Source organism: Phalacrocorax aristotelis, chromosome 2, assembly GCF_949628215.1.
Source record: "Phalacrocorax aristotelis chromosome 2, bGulAri2.1, whole genome shotgun sequence".
In the NCBI taxonomy this organism is placed as follows: Eukaryota; Metazoa; Chordata; class Aves; order Suliformes; family Phalacrocoracidae; genus Phalacrocorax; species Phalacrocorax aristotelis.
In genome coordinates, this window is record NC_134277.1 from 141990980 (window position 1) to 142013170 (window position 22191).

The following is a 22191-nucleotide window of genomic DNA, read 5'->3' on the forward strand; positions in this document are numbered from 1 at the left end:
TCCTAAATAAAATAACCAGAACTAAGTCTACTTGTTTATTACCAAACATGACAATAAGGAAAACCAACAAGAGCTGCCCATATAATAGCACTCAAGTATGAACAGAATAGAACTTGTGCAGTTCTAGACCTTAGAGACAACACCAGCTTTAAAGAGAGACACACTAAATTAAAAAGTCACCGTAATGTGACTTTCCTAGAAAAAACTTTTCCTAGAAATAGTTACATTTCTGTATAGATTTGTGAATGTACTAGGATTGCTTACTTGTCTTGCAATTACGCATAAAAATGGAAAAATCTACCGTGGGCGCATCCCTTACCTTTCCATTTGGCTCCAGACACTAATTCCTTGCACGCTCCTTCCTATTGCCTAACGGTGTTCACTAACTAAGCAGGCTATGGGCCCAGCTGACAAGCTGAAGAACCTCTTTAATTGTGAAAGCAAGTAAAGCTAGAGCCTCAGAAGGTATTTTTATTTCCAAACAAGATCAGTTACCAAACACAGACAACTAAGTCTGGAGCCAGATGGTGTAATACACTGTAAAAGCAGAATCACTTAATTATCACAACCTTTAGAGCCTCCTAGCAGGTGATTCAGATGAATCTATGGGCCGAATCTGGCACATTAATCTCACAAAGTACCTTGCATTAGATCAGTCCCCACATGCTGCTTACAAAGAAGCCCAGCGCACGTCGGAGGAAGCAGGGAGTTCTGAGGTGCAGGTAACAAGGGCATGCACCGATTTCCCCAGGTGTTTGGACGGGACCCGAGCATTCCTGCTGTTTCCAGAACTGTAGTTAACTGCCAGTTTCCAGTCAGTATTTTTACTGCCAGTTTCAAAACAGGACCAGAAAATTTCCCAACACAGGAAGAGAGACACAGAGGAGCCCTGTAAGCAACAGTCAGTGTTGTCCCTGCCCAGTATACAGGTTCCACATTGCAGCCCTGAAGACAGGCTCAATGCCTCTCTGACTTCCTCTGGGGATAGTCACGTATCAGAAGATACCCAGGGTTCAGAAATCATTTTGTTTTCCTACACTTGCTGGGTGTGAGCTAAAAATACAGGGAAAATGGTGAGGGCACTGGGGAACTGCCTCCAACATCCCTCCCCTGGATCAACTTTTCTGGACCCCTTAAAAAAAGCAGGAGAGTCCTGAATTACCATAAGCCCCCTGCAGCCAAATATATTCATTGCTGTATATAATAACAGCAGTGGATGATGGACTAAAAATTAAAATAAATTTACAAGCTAATTTCAAGTAATTAATTTATCCTCTTAACTGACTGCAAGATATGTATGTATTATAGCCTCCATTTTCACAATTACCCAAAGTAACCTGACAGGTCTAAGTGCGTTGCCTGGAGCTACATATGGAGAAAATGTCAATCAGAATTAGAGCTCCATAACATCCCAGACTTACTCTTTGAACAGACCCTTCTTTGCACTAGCCCAAATCCAATATAGTCAGTGAAGTGTAAATTAAAAAATGCTGACTCATGAAGCAATGTAAACTTTGAATTATTTGATTCTCCAGATATTTTTACTTAAAAATCAACCCAAAACAATCCCAGCAGAAGTGATACTCTGCAAACAGATAAAAGAGTTATTCTCTCAAACGTGTCTCAAATGACGATAACATGGAGTAACAAGATTTTATGGCAACCTTTGTGGGGACCCCTTCATTTTAAAAGCATCATCCTCTACGTGACATTTGCATTTTAACAGAAGTAAACTATAACTAGATTTTAAAAGCAGATCATGTCCTGTTGTTTTGAAAAGTCTGTTACTGAAGGGTTAGAATCAGTTTGCAGTGTTTCAGCGTGAAAGTGAGGAAAACAGGCCTAACACATTTTAAGAAGTCTGCCAGTTCTTTGAATGTATTCCTTATAGGCAAGAATAGAAAAAACAGAAAATAGAAAAAAAACTCTGAGACGAGCTCTTCCTTTTAAGTTATACGGGAGAAATAACAGTATGGTAATTGCTGTTTTTCCAGAGAAGACAGACAGTAAATTATTTTGAAATACCTCATTATACTCCAGGCAAGTCATATTGTGTCCTCCTTTTGCATGACAATGTATTCCCTGCTATTTGGGAATACAATTTTAAAAGCTGCTGAGTGTCCTCAATCCAAATGGCTCCAATGAGATGAGTAAGAATATTAGTTATTTAAATGAAAAGAAAATGAAAGCTACTGTCATTTTGGGTCATAGTAACTGTCAGCAAATTCAGGGTTTCTCCTCCCAACATTATTCATAAAAACTGCAAGAATATGTTCAATTACCTCTAACTACCTTTTCAAGTAAAAATGTTGCCATGTTATGTTTTGCCTTGTATCCACTTCTTTTAGAAACTTCCATATCTCTCATCCTAACCTATATTACATTACAGTTCCTGACAAGTCAGCTTGCTTCGTTTCCACACCTTGAAGCAAGTAACAAAGAAAAGCAAATGATGCAAAATAATGCACCTATTACATGTGGATTGTCCTCAGTGGAAGATGAGTAGGTTCAGTAATTTAAAGGGTTTGACAATAATGAGTGGAATTCAAAGACATAATTGTTGTTACAAAATTTTGTACGCTCTACAAAAGAGTTTAAAAACAGTCTGAAAACTTCAATTTCATCTGAAATATTCACCCTTCCGTACAGACAATAAGGATAATGCAAGAAACTAAAAGCAAATCTGGTTGATATAAGAATCGGGTCATCTCTAGAGTGAAGTACTATTTGTTTCTTCAGTCTACTTGTATGGAACTATTAGATTAAAAATAACTTTGGAAAGTAAATACGTTTATCTTTGTTGCAAGCACCAATGCAGACTGTAAGTTCTCCACTTCCTCCCACTGGCGCAATTCAAAAATACACGAGCAAGGAACAAGTAGGGGTACGGCAGATTGCTGAATGTACATATAGAAACCACAGTTTGCTAAACAACTTCTCTTTCCTTTCTGTTATGAATGCCCATATGGACATGAGGACCAGAAGCCTTAGGAAAAGAAATACGGGATGGTTAGTTATAAAAAGTAGAGCTTGAATTTGAAAGCTTCAGAAGTGTTAACCAAGGCACGAGCCAGTTTCCTGCTCACAGCTTCACAAATGCTGTTCCTGAGGGGACCCAACCCTTTAACTGAGATATTGAGCCATGCTTAACAGGAAAATATACATGGCAAGAAAGGCTTACTGGGTAACCAGAGCAAGATGTGGCTCTCCTCCAGAGAAAGCTCTCAGTCAGTGGTACTACAGCCACACCCCTTGAACTCCCCTGTCTTCTACCTTGCCAGGTGCTTTCCTGTCTGATGTGGTCAATAAAGATCACTGAAGCCCAGGGTCTGCGCTAGAACTTTTAGTCTTTGCAGTAAAGAACAGAGAGGGTTTTGTGTTTCAAAACCAAAGGCAAAACCCTAAAGGTATACCAAGGAGACTGAAAGATTAAATACTTCGTCAGCACATGGGATTCATCCAGGCCCTATGGTAACTTGGGAGTGCCATTACCAGTGGGAACAGCTCCACCATAGCAGGGACAGGGATCAGCATCATCAGCCTCTTTAAGATTTGTACTTGTCTGCTTTCTTCTAGAGACAAAAGATATTCACATTATCTGACACTGAGCCTTTAGGCTTTGTAACTCATGGGACTTTAAATCATCCCTACATAAACCTAATTCTTGACAGTGACAGTAAAGGGAATAACCTTCTGAAGTAACCTGAAACAGACAGACAAAACAAAGAGGAAAACGTTTCCAGTACAGAACAAAAGTAACTACCACAGAAACAGAGCGCAAGTCAGTCAAGGTAGATGCTCTGGTATATAAAGCAGGGAAGCCGTGCACTTCAACAGATAACAAAAAGCTCGTCTTTAAACTGAAGAGGAACATGAGGAGCATGTCACCTTTTATATCTTCAAAGGTGACGCCTGAGGAAACAGAAGACAGACCTATGCTACACAGGCAGGTGAGCTTGAGTTATGACCTGCTTACTGATAGCTAAATGGCCATATGGACAGTTACCTGAAGGAGAAATAAATTATTAAAATTAAATATTAATAGAGAAGTACTAGTTTTGGTCTCTGGTTAATAAAAAAAAAAACCACACAAGTCCTATATTCTGAGCCAAATATGACCTAATCCCCTTTTGGAAATAAATCTTACCTGATCAACTGTAAAGACTTTGATCCTTTCACTTCCCAACCATTTCTGAAATTCTTTTTTCCAGTTTTTTACCAGACTCCCAGGAGTGACAATTAGTGCTCGTTTTATTACAGGTTTGCATCCATAGACCCCTTGACGCAGAAGAGTCCAGATAAGTGCAATGCATTGTAATGTTTTTCCTAAGCCCATTTCATCAGCAAGAATAGCTCCAAATCTGCCACTAACTCTGTAAGACATAATTAGGCAGTGGTTACATTTTAAAAGACATATCTATAATTATTTACAACTAGTTTAGGGAATTGCTTTCTTGCAGTTGTTTTCTGAAATATAAAGAACCTATTCATACTTACTATGCTCTACTGTACGTTTTCATTCAGTTATATCAGAAGACCTTTGAGTGAAATTCCTTGTTTTGTAGATTAATGCATTAGTCAACAAAAAATCAAACAGTTTAAATCTTCTTTTAGAATTAAAAATATTATCTAGTATTTTTTAAACTTGTATATACCTTAAGGAATCTATGACTTGAGAAAACACTTTTGAAAATGGTACTGTATTTTTTCCAACAGGTTGGTATAACAGCTTCTGTATTATAAATGCCTGAATTATAACTTATATGAATAATTATTAATTATATGAATTATAAATCCCAGAAAGCGGTGTGCTTTAGCATGGGTTAGACTGTATCCACGCTTACAAGGCTTGGTATTTGCAATAGAACTGACAGGCCTTTTGACGAACTAGCTTCTCATGACATCTGGCAAAGTCACAGCAAGCATGATGCTACATACAAGTCAGAAAAATCTTGTGCAACCTTTACTGGGGGAAAATTACTAACATTAATTAATTGAACAATTGCTCAAATCTTCCCATTCAAATTGTCTCATTTTGAACATGGGCATGAAAATATTACAGGAATTGAAAGCCAAAAGGAGAATTATCGTCTTACCTCATTCCCATTACACATTCATATAGAAATATAATTCCTTCTTTCTGATGAGGTCGGAGATTATTTGCAATGTAAGGATCCACAACTACATCCACCATAGGTAAACCAGCCTTATTGAACATCCACTGATGATTTGCACTTGGTCTTGGCATAACTAGAGAGTCTTGAAGTTCAAAACATACGCAAGTATTGCACCAAAACATTATTTTTAGTCTGTTAGAAAGGGTATTATTTTTCTAACTCAGCTACAGAATAAAGTCAAACAGCAAATGACTGCTAAAAATACTGTTAAATATATTGACCATTCTCAGACAGAAAATGGATTTACCAACAGAGCATCTAGAGAGCCTTCTAAACAAAAACTCCTTTTACAGAGATTTCCCAAATAATTTGCACTTTTGTCAGAGGTAGAGGTGACAAACTGAGAAATCTGAGTATTTTTTTATGACAAGGTGAAACTGACTACCTAATAAACGTTGCAAGACAACTTTGAACGCACAGACTTAAATCAGAAGAAGCTCTAAAAGACTTCTTGAACTTTAAGAAAAAGAACATAAACAATGACCTACATAAAGTCTAGATGCTATATTTCCAGGGGATATTATTGTAGCTGCCCAGAAAGACTTCTCTGCCTGAGAAACAGAGATAAAAAGGCAATGATTTGTTAAAAAAAATAGGGAAGGACTGAGACTGAGCTGACAAAGGCTGCCACAGTGCATGAATAAAAGAAGTTGAGAAGTTTGAAGACATACAGAGGCAAAGAGAGCACGAAGTATTGGGATATATATCCTTTGGCTACATCTAAATAACTGTTTTGCTTGCCATATTTCGTTTACAGACTCTAATGTCGTAATTTTGCTAGACAATGTCCATACTGGGTTGCTTATATTGATGCTACATATCCTCACTGAAAAGTTGTATTGTCAGAGGACAGAATGAGAAAGCAATTTATAGCTGCTGGTATTGTTATGTCATTACAGTAGGTCTATACTGATAATTCATTCATGGGAACAGCCTGTTTGACGGCTTGTATCATCCAGGGAGATTTTGTTTCCTACTGACAATGGGCTGAGTTCTGACAGATCCCATCAAATTGCATTCCTGTATATATAAGAGCCAGTAGTGACAAAAAGATAACTTTTCTGACAAAATTTTGCAGCCTCAGAGATGGGGAGAAACAAGGCTTACATGAGCAATGGACTAAAAGCTCAGGAATCATATTGGAACCACAGGAAGGAACATTCTTAGATACAACATAATCAACTTGAATTCAGACCAGAAGCTGGTGTTAATAAAGCTGCTCTTATGAAAGGGCCAAGGATATCACTAATTACCACTTCATTGGGATTTCATTGTTTATTAACATAGCAGCCAGGTAGCAGCTTTGGTAAGTCCCATAGTATCAGGATATGAGGCAAAAAGTAGGATGGAGGTATAACTATAGCAAGAAAGCTTTTTTTTTTTTTTTTTAAAAATACACATTGCTTTGCTTAGTAATATTTTCTAAACTAATTTTTATCTTCCATCTGAAAGATAAAGCCATCAGCAGAATATGGCTCCTAAACTGTTTGTTATTGACAGACAAAAGAGTACTTCTCATTTAGATAAGCAACACCACTTCTTGCAGCTATCAGAAGTTTACAGGATACCTCTTATACAACTGCTAGAGCAGCCTGTTTCTATGCAGTTTGTGAAGTCTCATGGCTCTTTAGCACATGGTACTTGTAGCACTATAAAACAAAACTTTTACTCCAAAATGTATCTGGCTGAGTTTGGGCAGTGTAGTTACATTTGCTGGCTTTGAAAGATCAGGTGCTGTCAGAAGCAATTCTTTGAATCTGGCTTAACCTGGCTATTACTGATCCTCCACTGTAATTAATCCTCTACTGCCATACTATGTCAGTGTTTCACTGACCCCAGTGGTAAGCTGGAACTCATTTAGAGCTTTTAGCATGTGTCAGGCTGTTTCTCTGATCAATATACTAATTTTTCTCGGCAAAACTCTCAGAAACCACTCTAACTTGTTTCTACAGCCATCTGAAACAATTATGAGAAACTTCGTGCAGTACAGAGCATTTCACTCATTAGAAACACACATGATAAAATCCGAACGTGGTACTGACAGAAATACTAGTACTGTATGTCAGAAATCCTTTAGTAATACATTGTGGAACAAGAAAATTTTGGTTACAGATTCAACTTATTTTGAGAGCCAGAGGATGCTTAAAGAAACTTAAAAATCTGAATCTTACTTGAAGCATTTGGATCGTGGCGAGGTTTGTAGCTTTGAGAATCTTTGAGCATGTTCTCTTTAGTATTGGTCTGACAGACATTTTTGAATGGTTTACAGAATGGTTTCATATTAGTTTGAGATAAAGCAGTTGGGACTGTGTCATAAGTCCCTATCCCAGCTTGAAAACACCTGCCACTGCTGAAGTCATCTGCTGAAATTACACCCATCACTTCAATTTCTTTTCCTCCAACCATCAGTGTTTGGCCTTCATCAAGACTGTCTAGCTCTTTAGATTTATATCCAGTACCTAAAATAATATAAAAATTTAGCAATTAGGATAACACAACAGATACTGCTTCCTTAATACCTGTACTCATCTGCAGGAAGAAAAACCAAAACTGTCAACAGGTATTTGATTCTTAGGCATTTGAATTGCTACACATATGAACCCAATAAGCCTTTCCCTCCTTAACAGAGCTTGACATTTCAGTGATAATAATCATAATTAGATACCAGAATATGTAAACAAATATTCTATCATCACCCACAATCAGTTCTACTGAATGCAAATATCCATTTAAGGGAATTTACAAAAAAACAGCCCCTTATCATAAAATCTAGCGGCTTACCTTAGTTTTAAACTTGCTCAAAACTAATGGTCCTTTTTCCTTCCTTTCATGCCCTGACATGAACACCACTAGCCCCTCTTGTTGTTGATCTAGACAGAAATCCTACTTTAAAAATAATTCTAAATTTACTTTTTACAATTAAGGAGTCATATGCATCTGAGGTGTTTACCTCTACATATATGCCTGATTTTTGCCAGGATTTATCAATCAAATCAATAGTTTGCTCATTCAAAAACCTACCAGGGAGCCCATGCATTTCTCTATGTCCCCTCAGGGACTCTGTTGGGTGGGCATTCTCTCAGAGCAGGTACCACATATTATTAGTCTCATTACAAAATATCGCTGCAGCTGCCACTTTCTTTTGAGATGAAGACGTAGGAAGAATGGTGGTCTCTTCTTTTAAATAGCATTCTAGTGGTTGAAGCTCTCACATAAGAAACAGGAGACGTATAGAGTTTCTTTACTTAAATCAGGGAAGTCAAAGCCACATCTTTACCTCAAAATTAGAAGCAGGAACATTCTTTACCCCAGTTTTTGAATTTGTGCCACTTTGAATAAACAGGCTTGGGTCCTTAGTTGGGCCAAAATAATAAAAATCGTGTCTGTGTAGACCAGCAGTTAAAGCACTCACCTGTGAACAAGGCAAAACTGCCCAAGGTTTTATGCATATTTTATCCAACAAACACTACTTATAAAGACTGCTGGGAGCTGTTTGCAAAGCTCAGGTCTCCCACTTCTGGGAATGTGCCTTTACCAAAGGCTTGGAAGGTGAAGATCTAGATTTCAATTCCTTTAAGAGAATAAATCTACTGAAGTGTTTCACAGTCTATGCAAATGCTGAAAAATAGTCTGGCCAAAAGGGAGAGGGAGATGTTTTTCTTCCCCTCCTCTAAATGCAAGCAAAAGCACACTGTTTGGTTCTTGAAAGAACACTTGCTTTCAGGAGAGAGCTAAAGATGCCAGAAGACAAGAGAATGCACATGCCTTCCTAAATGAGGTGCCTAGAGAGGGCATTTATGATCTCTCCTTTGCTCTGCATTTTTGTTTTCTGTTACTGTGTCTACATAGCTTCAAGCTGAGCATACTGAATACAGGTGTATCCCTGTGCAGGATCTTTTGGATTCTGGTCTGAGGAGTCTAATTCTAAGACAGAATGGGCTTTAAGGGTAGATGGGAACTTAGGAAAGGCAAAAAGCAAACCTACAAAGCCGAAACGTTTACGCAGCTGACAGAAATAACGGTTTCTACAACATACACCAAACTACAAGAGAGCACCTCCTAAATTCTTTGTAATACATTATTAAGGAATTAGGATATTTGCAGGGGAGAAAAGCTGCTGGCTTGAAAACAAGCTACAGCCTGGGCTGGTTTTAGGTTCCCTTTGCCCTTTTCTTCCCATTTACAAATAATCAACCTGGATGCTCATTCACATTCACTATAAACTTCCTGGTATTAAACGTAATTTTAGAGGTAAGCACCACTACCAGACCTTTCCTTCTCACTTAATGGGCCTATAAAATAATTGCAGAAATTTAAAATTTACACTTCTTAAATTGGTCAATTTATGATTATTTTCTTAGAATCTATAAGCATTGAAAGCAACTCTGAACAGGCAAGTGAGCACCAATAACATTGGTAACATTGTGCTCCCTGACACCATCAAACACAGCAAAAGACTTAGCAGCAAAAATTAGAATATTCATTTTTCTATTCTGTTTTCTGCTAATTCAAGAAGACAGGACTTGAAAAAAAAAACACAAGAACAACAGGGTGGTGGCTCCTGCATTCCAGGCATTGCTGTCTTTCTCTCTGCCTTTTTCAAAAACAAGCAAGTCAGTACATATATTTCTTTGCTATAAATAAATTCAACTTAACTTCTAAGTCACAGTCTGATTTGCAAATCAAAACTGCCTGGTCCTAACAAGGCTCACAATGTCACGGTTGTAACAAAAGAGCAGAGAAGCCACCTCAGACCTAAAATCAATCAAATTGTGTTTTGTAGCAACATTGTCCAATCCTGCTCCCTTAAAAAATGTCTTTGGCTCAGCTAGCAAAGCTAATTCTTGCTTTGCTTTCAGTAAAAAATGACTGCAGCCTATAGTTTGCAAGTCTTATTTTTAACTCTGATATCAACCCAAACTGAGTCTTACAGCAGCAGCTGCTGCTAAAACTACAAGACTAAAAATTGCTACACAGTTGACTTTGGCTTGGCTGGAAAATGTTGCTGTTTGCTTGTCTTTCCGACAAAGATAGTATTTTTAGCTGTTTGACTGGCTGAAAAGTACAGATCCAACCTCTGACATTACCAGTTGCCATACCACTGACTGGACTATGTACAAGTAACTTACCTGTACATTTTCCACTAATTTTATCACCTTCTCCAATGCGTTATGTGAGCAAGCAAAATCAACTACTCATCCCTGATTTGGCATCTCTGCTGAATTTGTACAGCCGTTCATTTCCAGATCCTCTCCTTGGACTAGCATTTGGTGTTACTGTGAATAAAGTTATTCAGCCTGCCCCAGCCTCCCCCATGCATCTGCCTTATATGTGAGAAAGATAAAGCTTTCCTGCAGTCTCCCCTCTGTACACCCCGCCCCCCCCCCACCCCCCAAAAAAAAAAAAAAAAACCAACCAGTTTCTTCATCTTGTGGTTGACACTGGTATGGAGAACTCTAAATTATCTAAAAAGCTGTGTCCCTGTTATTGAAAGCACAATAATTTTAAGCCAGTTGCTCACTTCCACAAGTATGCAAATCTACAGTACCTCTTCCAATGTCTTTGCCTTCCATATCTTTCAAAATTACTGACTTTCCTTTTGTAATAAGAACAGCATCACCTTCCCACTTCTTGTGCTTTTTCTTTGATGCCCTACACCACACAACACTGAAATATTTTGCAATGCAGTCAGGTTCTTCCTGAGCTGCTTCTTCCTTTGCCGTCCCTGATGCTGGCAAATACGCTGCATCTAAAAGGGAAATAAAATAACAAAGAATATCTCAGGTTCTCTTGACGAAGTGTACAGTCATTTGCATTTCAGACAAATCAAAGACAATCTATGCATTTCATCTTATATAAACAAAGTAGTGTATTTCCTGTCCTGGGATGCTTAAGTTTGGACTGAGACGGAACAGCACATAAGGACTCATCCCAAAATAGGAACCATTAAACTGTTTTGGAAAGCATGCACTTCCAGGAAAAGCATATTACTTGGTACATTAGTAAGTGAGCTCCTGATTTGATATACATACAAGACAACAAGAGTGGAGAAAGAATAAAAAAGGAAAGACCGGAAAAAAACAAGACGACCACAGGAGAAAATGAAAATAGGGTCCTGGTAAGACAGTGCTGGGCAATGCTCTGGAGGCAAGGACAGGAGCACAGAACTCAGGAAAGGAAGCAAAGGACACCAGTAACCAGATCTAGAGCTGAAGTCATTAGTACTAAGCGGCAGAATAACCATAACTGTAATAATGCACAAGATTATTTCAGCTCCTCTCCTTGTACCCTTTACAAGTAAGTAGTTGTGCAAATCTTGAAACAGACCATCCCTTGAGTTTGCAGCAACTCAAGTGTTGTTACTAGGCTTAGATTTAGATTTGTTAGCTGTTACCTAATTATAAGTGTCACAGATGTAAATATTAATAGGAAATATTTAGGTTAATAAGGTTAAGAAGTCATAACAGAGCAGACAGTAGTTGATTATAATATCGATTAAGAATAAACACATGCTTTCAAGAGTTAGCAATCTGACATAAGTAATGGTAGATAAGTCCCCAGCATTACCTAAAGGAATATCTGTAGCATTCCTTTTCAGCACATGCACAGCTTCAAAGGAAGAATCAGACTAATTTTCATTAAAATACCCTTGCATGCTGGTTAAAGGCTTAAATTGGTTTGCTCCTTTGATTCCATCTGGGATTCAACACTATACAAATCTGTTACAAGAAAGTGCTTGTGCCACAGACTAACCTTTCCAAAACTTCCAAGTGTGCCGGCATGTAAAGGAGAAGCGTCAAGAGTAAACTTTTGCTCACAATAATGGTGCAATAAAGAGGCAACTTAATCACTTCTACGTCAAGTCTACATATTCTTAAAAATGCAAAACAGTCACAAGTTACGTAAGTGCAATTTTTCGGATTAGCATTTACTAAAAAGGTATTATCTAAACGAAAAATGCTATATTTATTGAAGTGAATTTTCTTCCCAAAGTTCTCTAAAAGTTTTATTGTCTGTACAGAACTCTATGCTAACACAGTGCCTAACGTAGATAGGATTTTCCATAGATGGATGTTTCTGCCGTGTTTCATGCTACAGATGCCCCCATCACCAAGCGGTAACAGAGCAGCTACTGGATGCCGGCACACCACAGAAGGATGAGAGCACGGAACAGAGCAGCTCCTTTGCAGATGTAGGGGATTCTTGGGAAATGAGCCAGCGAGCAAGAATAAATCCTTGCAGTTTTGCAAAAAGGTACAAGGGCGCTACTGGATCTTCAGTAATCACAGTGGTAAGATTTAGAGGAGTGAAGAAGAGGGGAGGGAACTGCTAAAAATACAAAAGACTAATTTCACCCTGTATTGAGTTTCTAATTGTAAACTGATTCACAACAAGATAAACACAAGATTGTTTTCTCTTTGCTTTTCAAACTGATTCTCTTAGTTTAATCAGCAACTTCATTCTTCGTGTATTAAGGTATTAAGTAACTGTTACAGCAAGAACTGGAGATTTCGTTGCAGAACTTTATTCTTTCTTAAGGATGGCCATCCATAAACAAATGACCACCTCCTTGTCTCCTCTTGTGACCTCCCACATGAGTTTGGTGACCCCTGAGATCTGTTTTATGGTCATTGCTCTTTTGAGTCCTGCATTGTGTTATCTGAATCACCAGTAGATTATCTTTCAGGTCAATAACAATTCTTCAAACTCTTTTTATCCCTACTGCATTTAAAATAATAAGAAAACCAATAATTTAGAAATAGAGCTGGAAACTGCTAGCATTTTGTAACAGTGACTTTTGCCGAAAATTATTTCCAAAGCAACCTGGCCCCAGTGAGAAGCAAACTGGGCACGAATATTCAACACAATACTACCACGTTCCTATGGGAAAACTGAAAAATAACAGCTTCTGCAACGCTCAGGTGTCTTTCCTTAATTTGTCATCTGAATTTTCATCATTTCTCTTTATAAAAATATCCAATAATAATTTGTTTCTATGCTACATACTCCTTTTACGTAAAACTACAGTATAGTTTCAGATGAAAGTGTTAAGGTACTCTTCTTTTTTTTAAAATTAAACATGTTCATGTAAAAGTAATTACATCCTCTCAAAATTATCTTCCATAGATTTCCCTTGAAAAGAAAACCTAACCCTGTTCACTAACAATCCTGGTTAGGTACTTGCATTCAACCTTCTTTTTATCTTATCATTTTTGTTTGTATTCAGCATCACACCTATTTAACTTCAAAGATTTATTCCAGTGCAATAGCAGAATATCCAAATTCAATAAATACAGTGTCAGGAACTTTTCAGGAATTGAAATGAGACTGGTATGTTACGCACAGGGCCTAAGTTCAGTGTTTGATACAGGGGTACAGAGAGCAACGGTTTCAACAGTAAAACCCTTGCTGCTCACTGACCGTAGACAGTATCTTAAATAGAGCTGGGTATGCTGAGACCCTGGAAGATAAACCGCAACTGTAAATTCTGAGCTCTGCTGTTAATCAGTTTGGACTGAAAATAATAAGTAACAGGAACTATGTGTACACCACAGTATGAGAAAGATCAGGAAATCGTGCCCACTCATTTCTCTCCCAAAGAGCAAACCACCCAGCCTGAGAGTGCAGTTTTCTTAACCATGAAGAAACTCCAGCAAGTGGCATGTCTCTCCTCCCAGAATGAAGGGCTTGGGAACTTTAAAGACATGGCTAATAAGGCTTTGAAAAACTTCCACAAATCAAAAAGCTTTCCCTCTCTCTGGCTGAGAAAGCAAAGGCTTAAGTCTCAAAATATACACGAATATTCCTCACTTGATGTGAGGAAAAGTTTCAGCAGCCTCAGGAAGGTGATGATTTACAGAAAGCGGGAGAGGATCCAGGAGAGGGGACGGGGAGCGTTCCAATGGCAAACTAGTTTAACCAGTTTCTGATGAGCAGATTCTAGAGAAAATGCATTGATTAAGTGCATTAGGTTACTCCCAACACACCAAGAAAGCAGCTGAATTACGAAAGACTACAAAAGGTAACTCAAACGTGCATTTTCAGTAGACTACACACTGTAGCTTGTCGCATGGTAAGTATGCATTACCATAAGGAGCACAGCATGCTCCAGTGAGCAGGGCATTAGACACCTCGGCCTGAGGTGTGGTTTAATGGATGGCTTAACCCCATCAAACTGCAGGCTGCTGCCAAAACCCATGAGCTCACCTTTCCTTCTCTCTCCCCCTCTGCTTCTCACCCACCAGCTGCAGGCAAGCCAGCTCAATGAACCCCATCAGCAACTACAGTCAATACAGGGAAGGGCTATGGGCGGTTTGGAACAAGGAGGCTGGCAGTCTGCCCCTTTTTTTGTGGCAGCCGCTGCTAGGTTGGGGTGATTTTGAAACCACGCGACCTGTCAAGTTACTCAACACATCCATACCTGAACTTCCATGTTGTAAGTGTGTATGGAACAATGGGGAGTTTTTCCTCAACTGCTCTGAATCTTCTAAATAAAACGCACTGTCACAATGCAAAAACTACAGTTTAAAGAAGACAACTTTGAGTCAAGTTGTGCTCTATAGTGCTCAGGAATAATTAAAAAAGAGAAGGAGGCAGAGCAAAAAATCACAGGGAGCAACTGACAAGATGGATATGATTAAGGTAAAGAAAGTAAGAAACACCTGCTAACTTGTAACATGTTAAGTGCAAAGTTTGTAACAAAACTTTGCTCTGTGCATTGACTATTTACCAGTTTATTATTACAACTCATAATTGTGTTTATTGCCCTAGCAATAAGCACAATTATGAGCCAAGAGGGCCAGCTGTGCCCTGGGGTGCATCAAGCACTGCATGGCAGCCGGCCGAGGGAGGGGATTGTCCCGCTCTGCTCTGCGCTGGTGCAGCCTGACTTTGAGTGCCGTGTACAGTTTTGGGCGCCACAGTACATTAAGGATATAAAGCTACTAGAGAGTGTCCAGAGAAGGGCCATGAAGTTGGTGAGCGGTTTAGAGGAGAAGCCATATGAGGAGTGGCTAAAGTCACTTGGTTTGTTCAGCCTGGAGAAGAGGAGGCTGAGGGCAGACCTCATCGCGGTCTGCAGCTTCCTCACAAGGGGAGGAGGAGGGGCAGGTGCTGATCTCTTCTTTCTGGTGACCAACGCCAGGAACGAGGGAATGGCAGGGAGATGTGCTGGGAGAGGTTTAGATTGGGTATTAGGAAAAGGTTCTTCACCCAGAGGGTGGTGGAGCACTGGAACAGGCTCCCCAGGGAGACAGTCATGGCACCAAGCCTGACGATATTAAAGCAGCACTTGGACAACACCCTCAGACACATGGTGTGAATTTGGGGTTGTCCTGTGCAGGGACAGGAGTTGGACTCAATGATCCTTGCAGGTCCCTTCCAACTCAGGACACTGTATGATTCTATGAAACTCAATGGCAGCGCTTTGCTGCAGCCTCTGCAGCCACTCTGCACCTGTGCCATCGATCTGCTCCACAGAGCCAGCGTCATCTTCATCTTCTAAGCAGAGGAAGTAATCAAAAAGTTCCTTAATCAAATTAACTTATAATATTTAGAGAACTGATGTTTATGTAGTAGTTAAATGTCTTGTTCCATATGAAGATCTGTATGTTAAACACTCCTAAGATATCCCAGGAATATTTAAAGAAATATGAAACAGAGATAGCATCATCCATCATTTGCAAACCAATTTCAGTCCAATGATAAACTTAATATTAAGCTATCATGTAAATGCATATTAGTGTCCCTTGAAGATGGAAAAATATGTAATAACTCTTCTCACAGCACTTCTGAGACTTTTATGAGGAGCACAACCAGCAAGAGTTGAGCTGATTTGCCTTAAAACCAGAGGAATCAATGGCAGCTGGGATTACATCTCAGAGTCAATTGATTACAACCCAGTGCTTTGTACTACTCTTTCAAACACAAAATGTATATGTAATTAATCTCACACATATCAGCACCGTTAAAAACTCCCCTAAAGACTGATACTTCAAGCAGGAATATTTTCTTTGAAAAACACGTTTTACATCCAAAATTATTTTTAAACAAAAATGCAAATGATCCAAATTTTTTTTGATTGCCAGAGTCATATATGCATATCTTTCATCTGAAGCGCCAACCAAACTAGCCTCTAGATTGCTGAACATGCACTGCTATGGGGATCTCCATTAGTAGATCTTAGTTTACTTGTCAGGCCTTCACAAATCCATAGGACGTCTTCCATGCAAGCTGTCTCGGTTTAAGCACACGTATTCACATACATACATAATGTCCATAAAAACTTTCAGTGAATGAAAAATCACTCTTTATGAGAACAAAAAATCACAGATTAATACAGTTTCCATCACAATAAACTATTATTCCTTGTAGAGGCTCTAATAACTCAGTACTCTGGAGAATCAAAAATATGGAGAGAAGATAGTGCTTCTTTTTTCTTTTGGCTGGGGTAAAACTTTTTCCATTCCTGAAAGCTAAAAGCTCTTGGAAATAAAGGGAGTTTTCACATTCTCTGCAGCTTAATTTCCTGAGGATTACACACTGGACATGCTCTAACTGAGGCTGAGAATAGCTTTCTCTGTAGTCACAGCTCTCATTGCTCAGACCAAAGCTGAGTCTCTTCCAAGCAGGCCAGTAGGGAATTTCTCCTGGTCCCTCTCCTTTGGAGACATCATCTCCACTCCTGACACCAACCAGGGAAAGATGGCAGAGGGGACAAGGACCAGCTACAAGGAAGAGCAATTTAGGAGAATAAGCCTGAAAAGAAAGACTACCGCTAGAAAGGAAGTCTGATGTTAAACTGGTAGAAAACTGACAATGGGGTAAAAGACCGTAAGCCAGAGCTGGAATCACAGCACGCCAGGGAAAGGCTAGAAACAAAGCAGGGAGTAAGAAGAGTAGGAAGGCAACAGATTATTTTAGGAGGGATGGGGAAAATAACCAGGGCAGACTGGGACTGGAGTCCAGTATAAGAGTCAAGCAGCGTAGAGAGAGTTGGGATTTTCTGAGCAGGAACTGGGGCAAGAAAACTTACTGCCCCTCATCTCTGTCCCTCAAAATTCAAGATTCGCTAAAAAACATACGGCTGGAAGCCATCAAGGGAAGACCTGAGTGGAAGAAATGAGAACAGGAGCTGATTAGACGGTGACAGGAAAAATAAAGTAAGGAGTGACAGTGGAAGAAATCAGCTAAGGGCAACATGGCACTGCAACATAAACGATGTCAAGTGGTGAGCCCAGAAGGGCACTCAGAGCAACCCAACCTCCTTGTAAACAGGACCCACTCCTCTTCCCCCACCCTTCTAGTTTAACTTTTTTTCCCTAATTTGAATTTTAAGACTACCAAGGTAGACAACATAAAACAACTATAATTTTACAGAACAGGATTCAGCAGCTTCTCTCCACATGGATAGGGCTGGGGGAGGAGAGCAAGGGGAGATTTAGGTGCAACATAAGAGATGGAGGCAATTAACTTTTTGAACTGTATCCATTTGACTGATCATCCCCTGCAAGACAAACCCAAATTAATTCTGAGTTTAGGACTGGGGGGGGACACCCAGAACTGGGCAAATATTTTCTAGTGGACAAGTCAGTGAAGGCAAAGCAGAAGCTAAAGCTTGGATCATTGTATCGTTTTCCCCCCCAAGTCCCTCTGGTACTTTCTGCTCATCAACCTGAAAAATTTTCAGTCTTTCAGTTTCTTTGCTGTTGGCAAACGTGTACAAGACTCACTGGTCAGAACGCTGCATACCACTATATTAATGGTCTACACCAACTTCAGCGACCTCCTAATGCAGTCATTCACTTTATTATCCCAAAGGGTAAAGATAAGAGTTTCAACCTTGCCTGTCTTACACAGATGAAAACATCAAATTATATGGAATAATCTGTTCAGAAATGTTAATTTGCTCTAAAAGCCAAAAGATTAACATCTACAACCCCATGGTACAAAACTACGTCACACCCCTACCCCATCCCCCAAATCCCAGCTTCCACTAAGTGAATAGTTTTAAGGCTGTGAAGTCGAGCAAAGTTTGGAGATGTCAAAAGTACGCTTGTTCCAGCGACTTGATCTGCCCCATTGTGCGTATGCATTAATGATAAAGTCTTTACAGAAAACATGCTGCACTACATTGCCGCAGGACCTCCTGATCATTCAGTGCAGAGAACCAAACCGCTCAGGAGCAGCAGGAGAAAAGAGGCTGCTGCTGCCTACGCGGTCCCTCAGCTGCTTTGATGCAAACTGCAAAAGGTGTGTGATGAAGGAGGCCAAGACTGCAAGGACAGAAAGTCCCCTCTGGTGGTTAGATAAGCTGAACAGTGCCTTAGAGAACTGGATTTTATTTGCATGTCTTCTGGAGTTCCTCTGGGGCGTAAGGAAAGCCATTTAACCACAACTTTTCTGCAGTAAACATTTGTCTGAGCACCTGACTTGTGATTCGCTCCCATTTGTAGTAATAGTGAACACTCACGAGTGCAAATGGAAGTTGTGGTTTGAAAAGATTAACTGTACAGTATACTAAAGCACTGGGATAACGCAGTCCTAGCTGATTCAGTCTGCACCTCCAATAACAGGGCTTTTTGTTTTTATTCTCTGTGCCTCAACTCCTGCATTATCTCCTAGAAAGAGATTATACCAGCCTCTTATCTCACAAGGATGTTGTGAAATGTAATTACATCTATGAAGCACTCAGATACTATCATGATGGGCACCAGAGAAAAAAAAAACATTAGCTCATTAATTCAAAATAGTTTGAACAGTGTGCTGAAAACCAGGCCTAAGTCTCTAACTGAACAAAGAGGTGGAAAGAAAATACTGAATAGTGGCTCACTAAGTGGACTCAGTCCATTCTATGAACTCAAATTGCCAAGGAAGCCTACTAAAATATAATCTATAATCATGTAATTAATGACTATACCCAACAGCATCACAAGGCTGGAATCAGGTTGTACATATTTGCAAGTTTTTGGATACTTGAGTTTGTAACCTTGATTTTCTTTTCCAACAGGAACCTTCTATATACAATAATAGAGATGGCAGATGTGCTTAATTTGAACAAGTAGGAATAATCCTCTCATCACCGTTTAACAATACATTTACCTCCTAAGGGTATCAACTGCAGAGAAGGGAAGATGGAGAGCATATACTTTCAAAATTATAGCTCCATGGTAGAAAACTATTCTTCCTAAACCTCTCAACTGTCTAAAAATCCAACTGACTCCAGCTTTCACTGTAAAAATTTAATGAACTAAGCTGAAAGCTTCTGTCAAGCCCACAGAAATAGATGTGCAAGTCCTATTATCAAAGGAAAAAGCAGCATCATTGAGAATTCTGAAAGGCTGCAGGCATCATTCAGTGCATTGAGCCAGATCAGCTCAGTAAAACATTGGAACCAGTCAAATGCCATCCAAGCTTACTGTTTACTAGACTTCTTAATGTTGCCATCCACACCGAAAGTTGTTTTGTTTGTCAAGCAAAGGCTCTTCTACTTAAAAAAAAATGCAAAAGACATGTCAGAAAGCAATATCTATACTTGGGTTCTGTAAATTCTGAATGTTATTGCAAAAAGTGCTAGTCTAAATGGGATATAAGCAGGAAAATTCCAAATATTTAAATCACAAAAAAATCCAAATTACTAAGAAATAGTTGTTAGACTATTACACAGTCACAGACTGATTGTAGCCATCTCAAGAAGCAGACAGTTTTTGAAGCAGCTTGCAGAGATGTATGCATCCTTTTGTGTTTAAATGTTAATGGAAAGTACACAGCTAAATCTATACGTGGTACTCTGAAAATATATAGTTTGGCATTCTCTTAAGCATTTGCTATTACTTCTACTGGTTTTTATTAAAAATAAAACTATACTTCTGTGCTGTACAAAATCTCTGTTCCTAAAATGCAAAGACTTTTAGATCTGCAACAAAAAGCAAGCAGGCAGAAAGGGATTTATTAAGATTACGTGTCCTTCGTATTAACATCTGTTTTAGCACATATCAGAAGGAAAAGCATTTTTAATGTACTGTTTGTGTTTGCTAATGGCTGTCTTTGATTTCCCCAGATTATAATAAAGAGTCCTTAAAATAAAAATAATCAATAAAACTTATGCCCACTGTCATAAGTAAGAAACACAATATATCCCTGTCCTAAATTATTTAAACAGGACTGTTTAAAATTTATGACATTACCCTGGAAAGAGGCACACAAAGGATGAGTCATTTTTTTGAGAATTTTCATGTGTTACGCAGCCATGATTACTTGCAGAGTGGCTGATGAAATATTTGGAAAGGGAAAGAGTAATGTTTCCAAATCAAGTTACATAATTTTGATGTACATAAATGTAATCCATTCAGCAGTCCAAGCAGAAAAAGAATATTTATGGCTTAAGCACAATAACCTAGAACTCCAGTTGTAATTCTTACTAGGAAAGCAAAACTGGAACAGGGAAGATGAGGGAGAATGGAAGAGGAGAAATGCATCCTTGTGGAGGTAAGCGATGCTTACTGTGCTGTCTTTGCTGGTTCTGGATGCAAGAAAATTTAATACAACTTAAATGGCACAGAAATTCCAATGCAAATTAATAAGATTATTCCATGCAGGGAGCCATAAATTCAGGATACTTTTAACAGAGTCTACTTTGTATCAACCCTGCCTATTTTTGCTCCTGAGCTGACCACTTATATAAGGAAATGCTAGCAAAAATGGAGATGTGGCAGCTTTCCATCTGTAGACTGGGTCCACTTGCTATTCCCAAGGGACTGCTTTGACGTCACTTGAAAGCCTCTGCAGCACACGCAGCTCTTCTTACCAACTTACTGCATGCATATCTCATTGGGTATGTGTGTGTGTGTGTACCTACGTATGTACATGTGCATACTCACCAGAGAAGGATGAGATTTTAAAAAAGATCAAATTTATCTCTGCTATATTTCAGCTGAAAACAATCTTTACAGATGCCCACTGTATCTTCAGAGCTAAAGTATGTGAAATTCTCAAAACATATTTAACTTCTGGACTGTTGAAAAACACCTTTAGTACTGTCTTGGAAGTTGACTTAGGAATCGTATGTTTTCAAAACTCAACTACCGCAAATCAGCTGAGACAGCTATATAACAAAACCTCTTCAGAAAGGAACAAATTTTGTACAGCAGAAATAATTATACCAACAATGGCTAAATTCCCTAAGCAAGCTTAATTCAGCCCTCACCCATGCACACGCTATGCAGTACTCTGAATCACAGAGCTAGCAGCCATATCTTCCAGGCTATTGCTAGTCTTGAACTTTTCGCAGAACAGCTGGGCCATTACCTATCCAGCTGTATAATCCAAGAGCTTTGAAATCCTTACCGTCCTGAAAGAAGGGCAGTTGTGCTCAAGATCTTTGCTGTCATCTCTCACCCTCTCTGGATCTAAACAAAGTGGCTTCCTCATTGAGGCTGTCTGGCCTACTAGTGTCAAAACTGGGGACACATTTTCTTGCTTTCATTCAAGGTGTTCATAGCTGAGAAATCACTCTTCTCCTCTCAACAGTGCAATTCGCCCAGGTTGGACAGACTCTCCTAGGATTCAGTTAGGGACTGTATCTGAAGTATAGCAAACTTGTACTGAAAATTACAACGTCTGTGTTCACCAACACCTTATCAATTAGACAAATTTGAGTGAGGTTTTAATGGCCAAAGACCAGCTTGGCGTCAAATTTCAAATGCTTTTTCAAAAGCACAGAGAAACTAGAACACTACAAAGGGAAGATCACAAAAATTCAGTACATCTAAACCAGCATATTCTCCCCTCGACCTGGTAAACGGAAAAAAGCTGAGCTACTTCAAAAAGACATAAACAAACACAAATACATATCTAGAATACACACATTACAGCCTGAGAGGCAGCAACCCAGCATAAAGTGGCTCGGCCAAACTGATAGTTGGTGCTACCAATGTCACCTGGAAGTCCATTGTGATGTACAACCTACTGCCAAAGGTTCCTTACAATGCAAAACAATGCAAACATCACCTGGGTG

At 39.2% G+C, this 22191-nt stretch overlaps 1 protein-coding gene across 4 annotated transcripts in view; it reads right to left on the minus strand.

Moving 5' to 3' along the window:
- Positions 1-22191, minus strand: part of RAD54B (RAD54 homolog B) — a 67797-nt gene that overhangs the window by 13699 nt on the left and 31907 nt on the right. For 3 of the 4 annotated variants that reach the window (XR_012659266.1, XM_075085403.1, XM_075085404.1), the window contains exons 4-7: positions 10726-10926; positions 7349-7636; positions 5097-5259; positions 4148-4373 (exon numbers count right to left, since the gene is read on the minus strand). Coding sequence is in view for 3 of the 4 variants with exons in the window: in XM_075085403.1 (XP_074941504.1) it covers positions 4148-4373; positions 5097-5259; positions 7349-7636; positions 10726-10926 (878 nt within the window). In the remaining variant the exon portion in view is untranslated. Of the gene's footprint in view, positions 1-4147; positions 4374-5096; positions 5260-7348; positions 7637-7958; positions 8015-10725; positions 10927-22191 lie in introns of those variants that run through there. The other variant, XM_075085405.1, reaches the window with a different exon arrangement.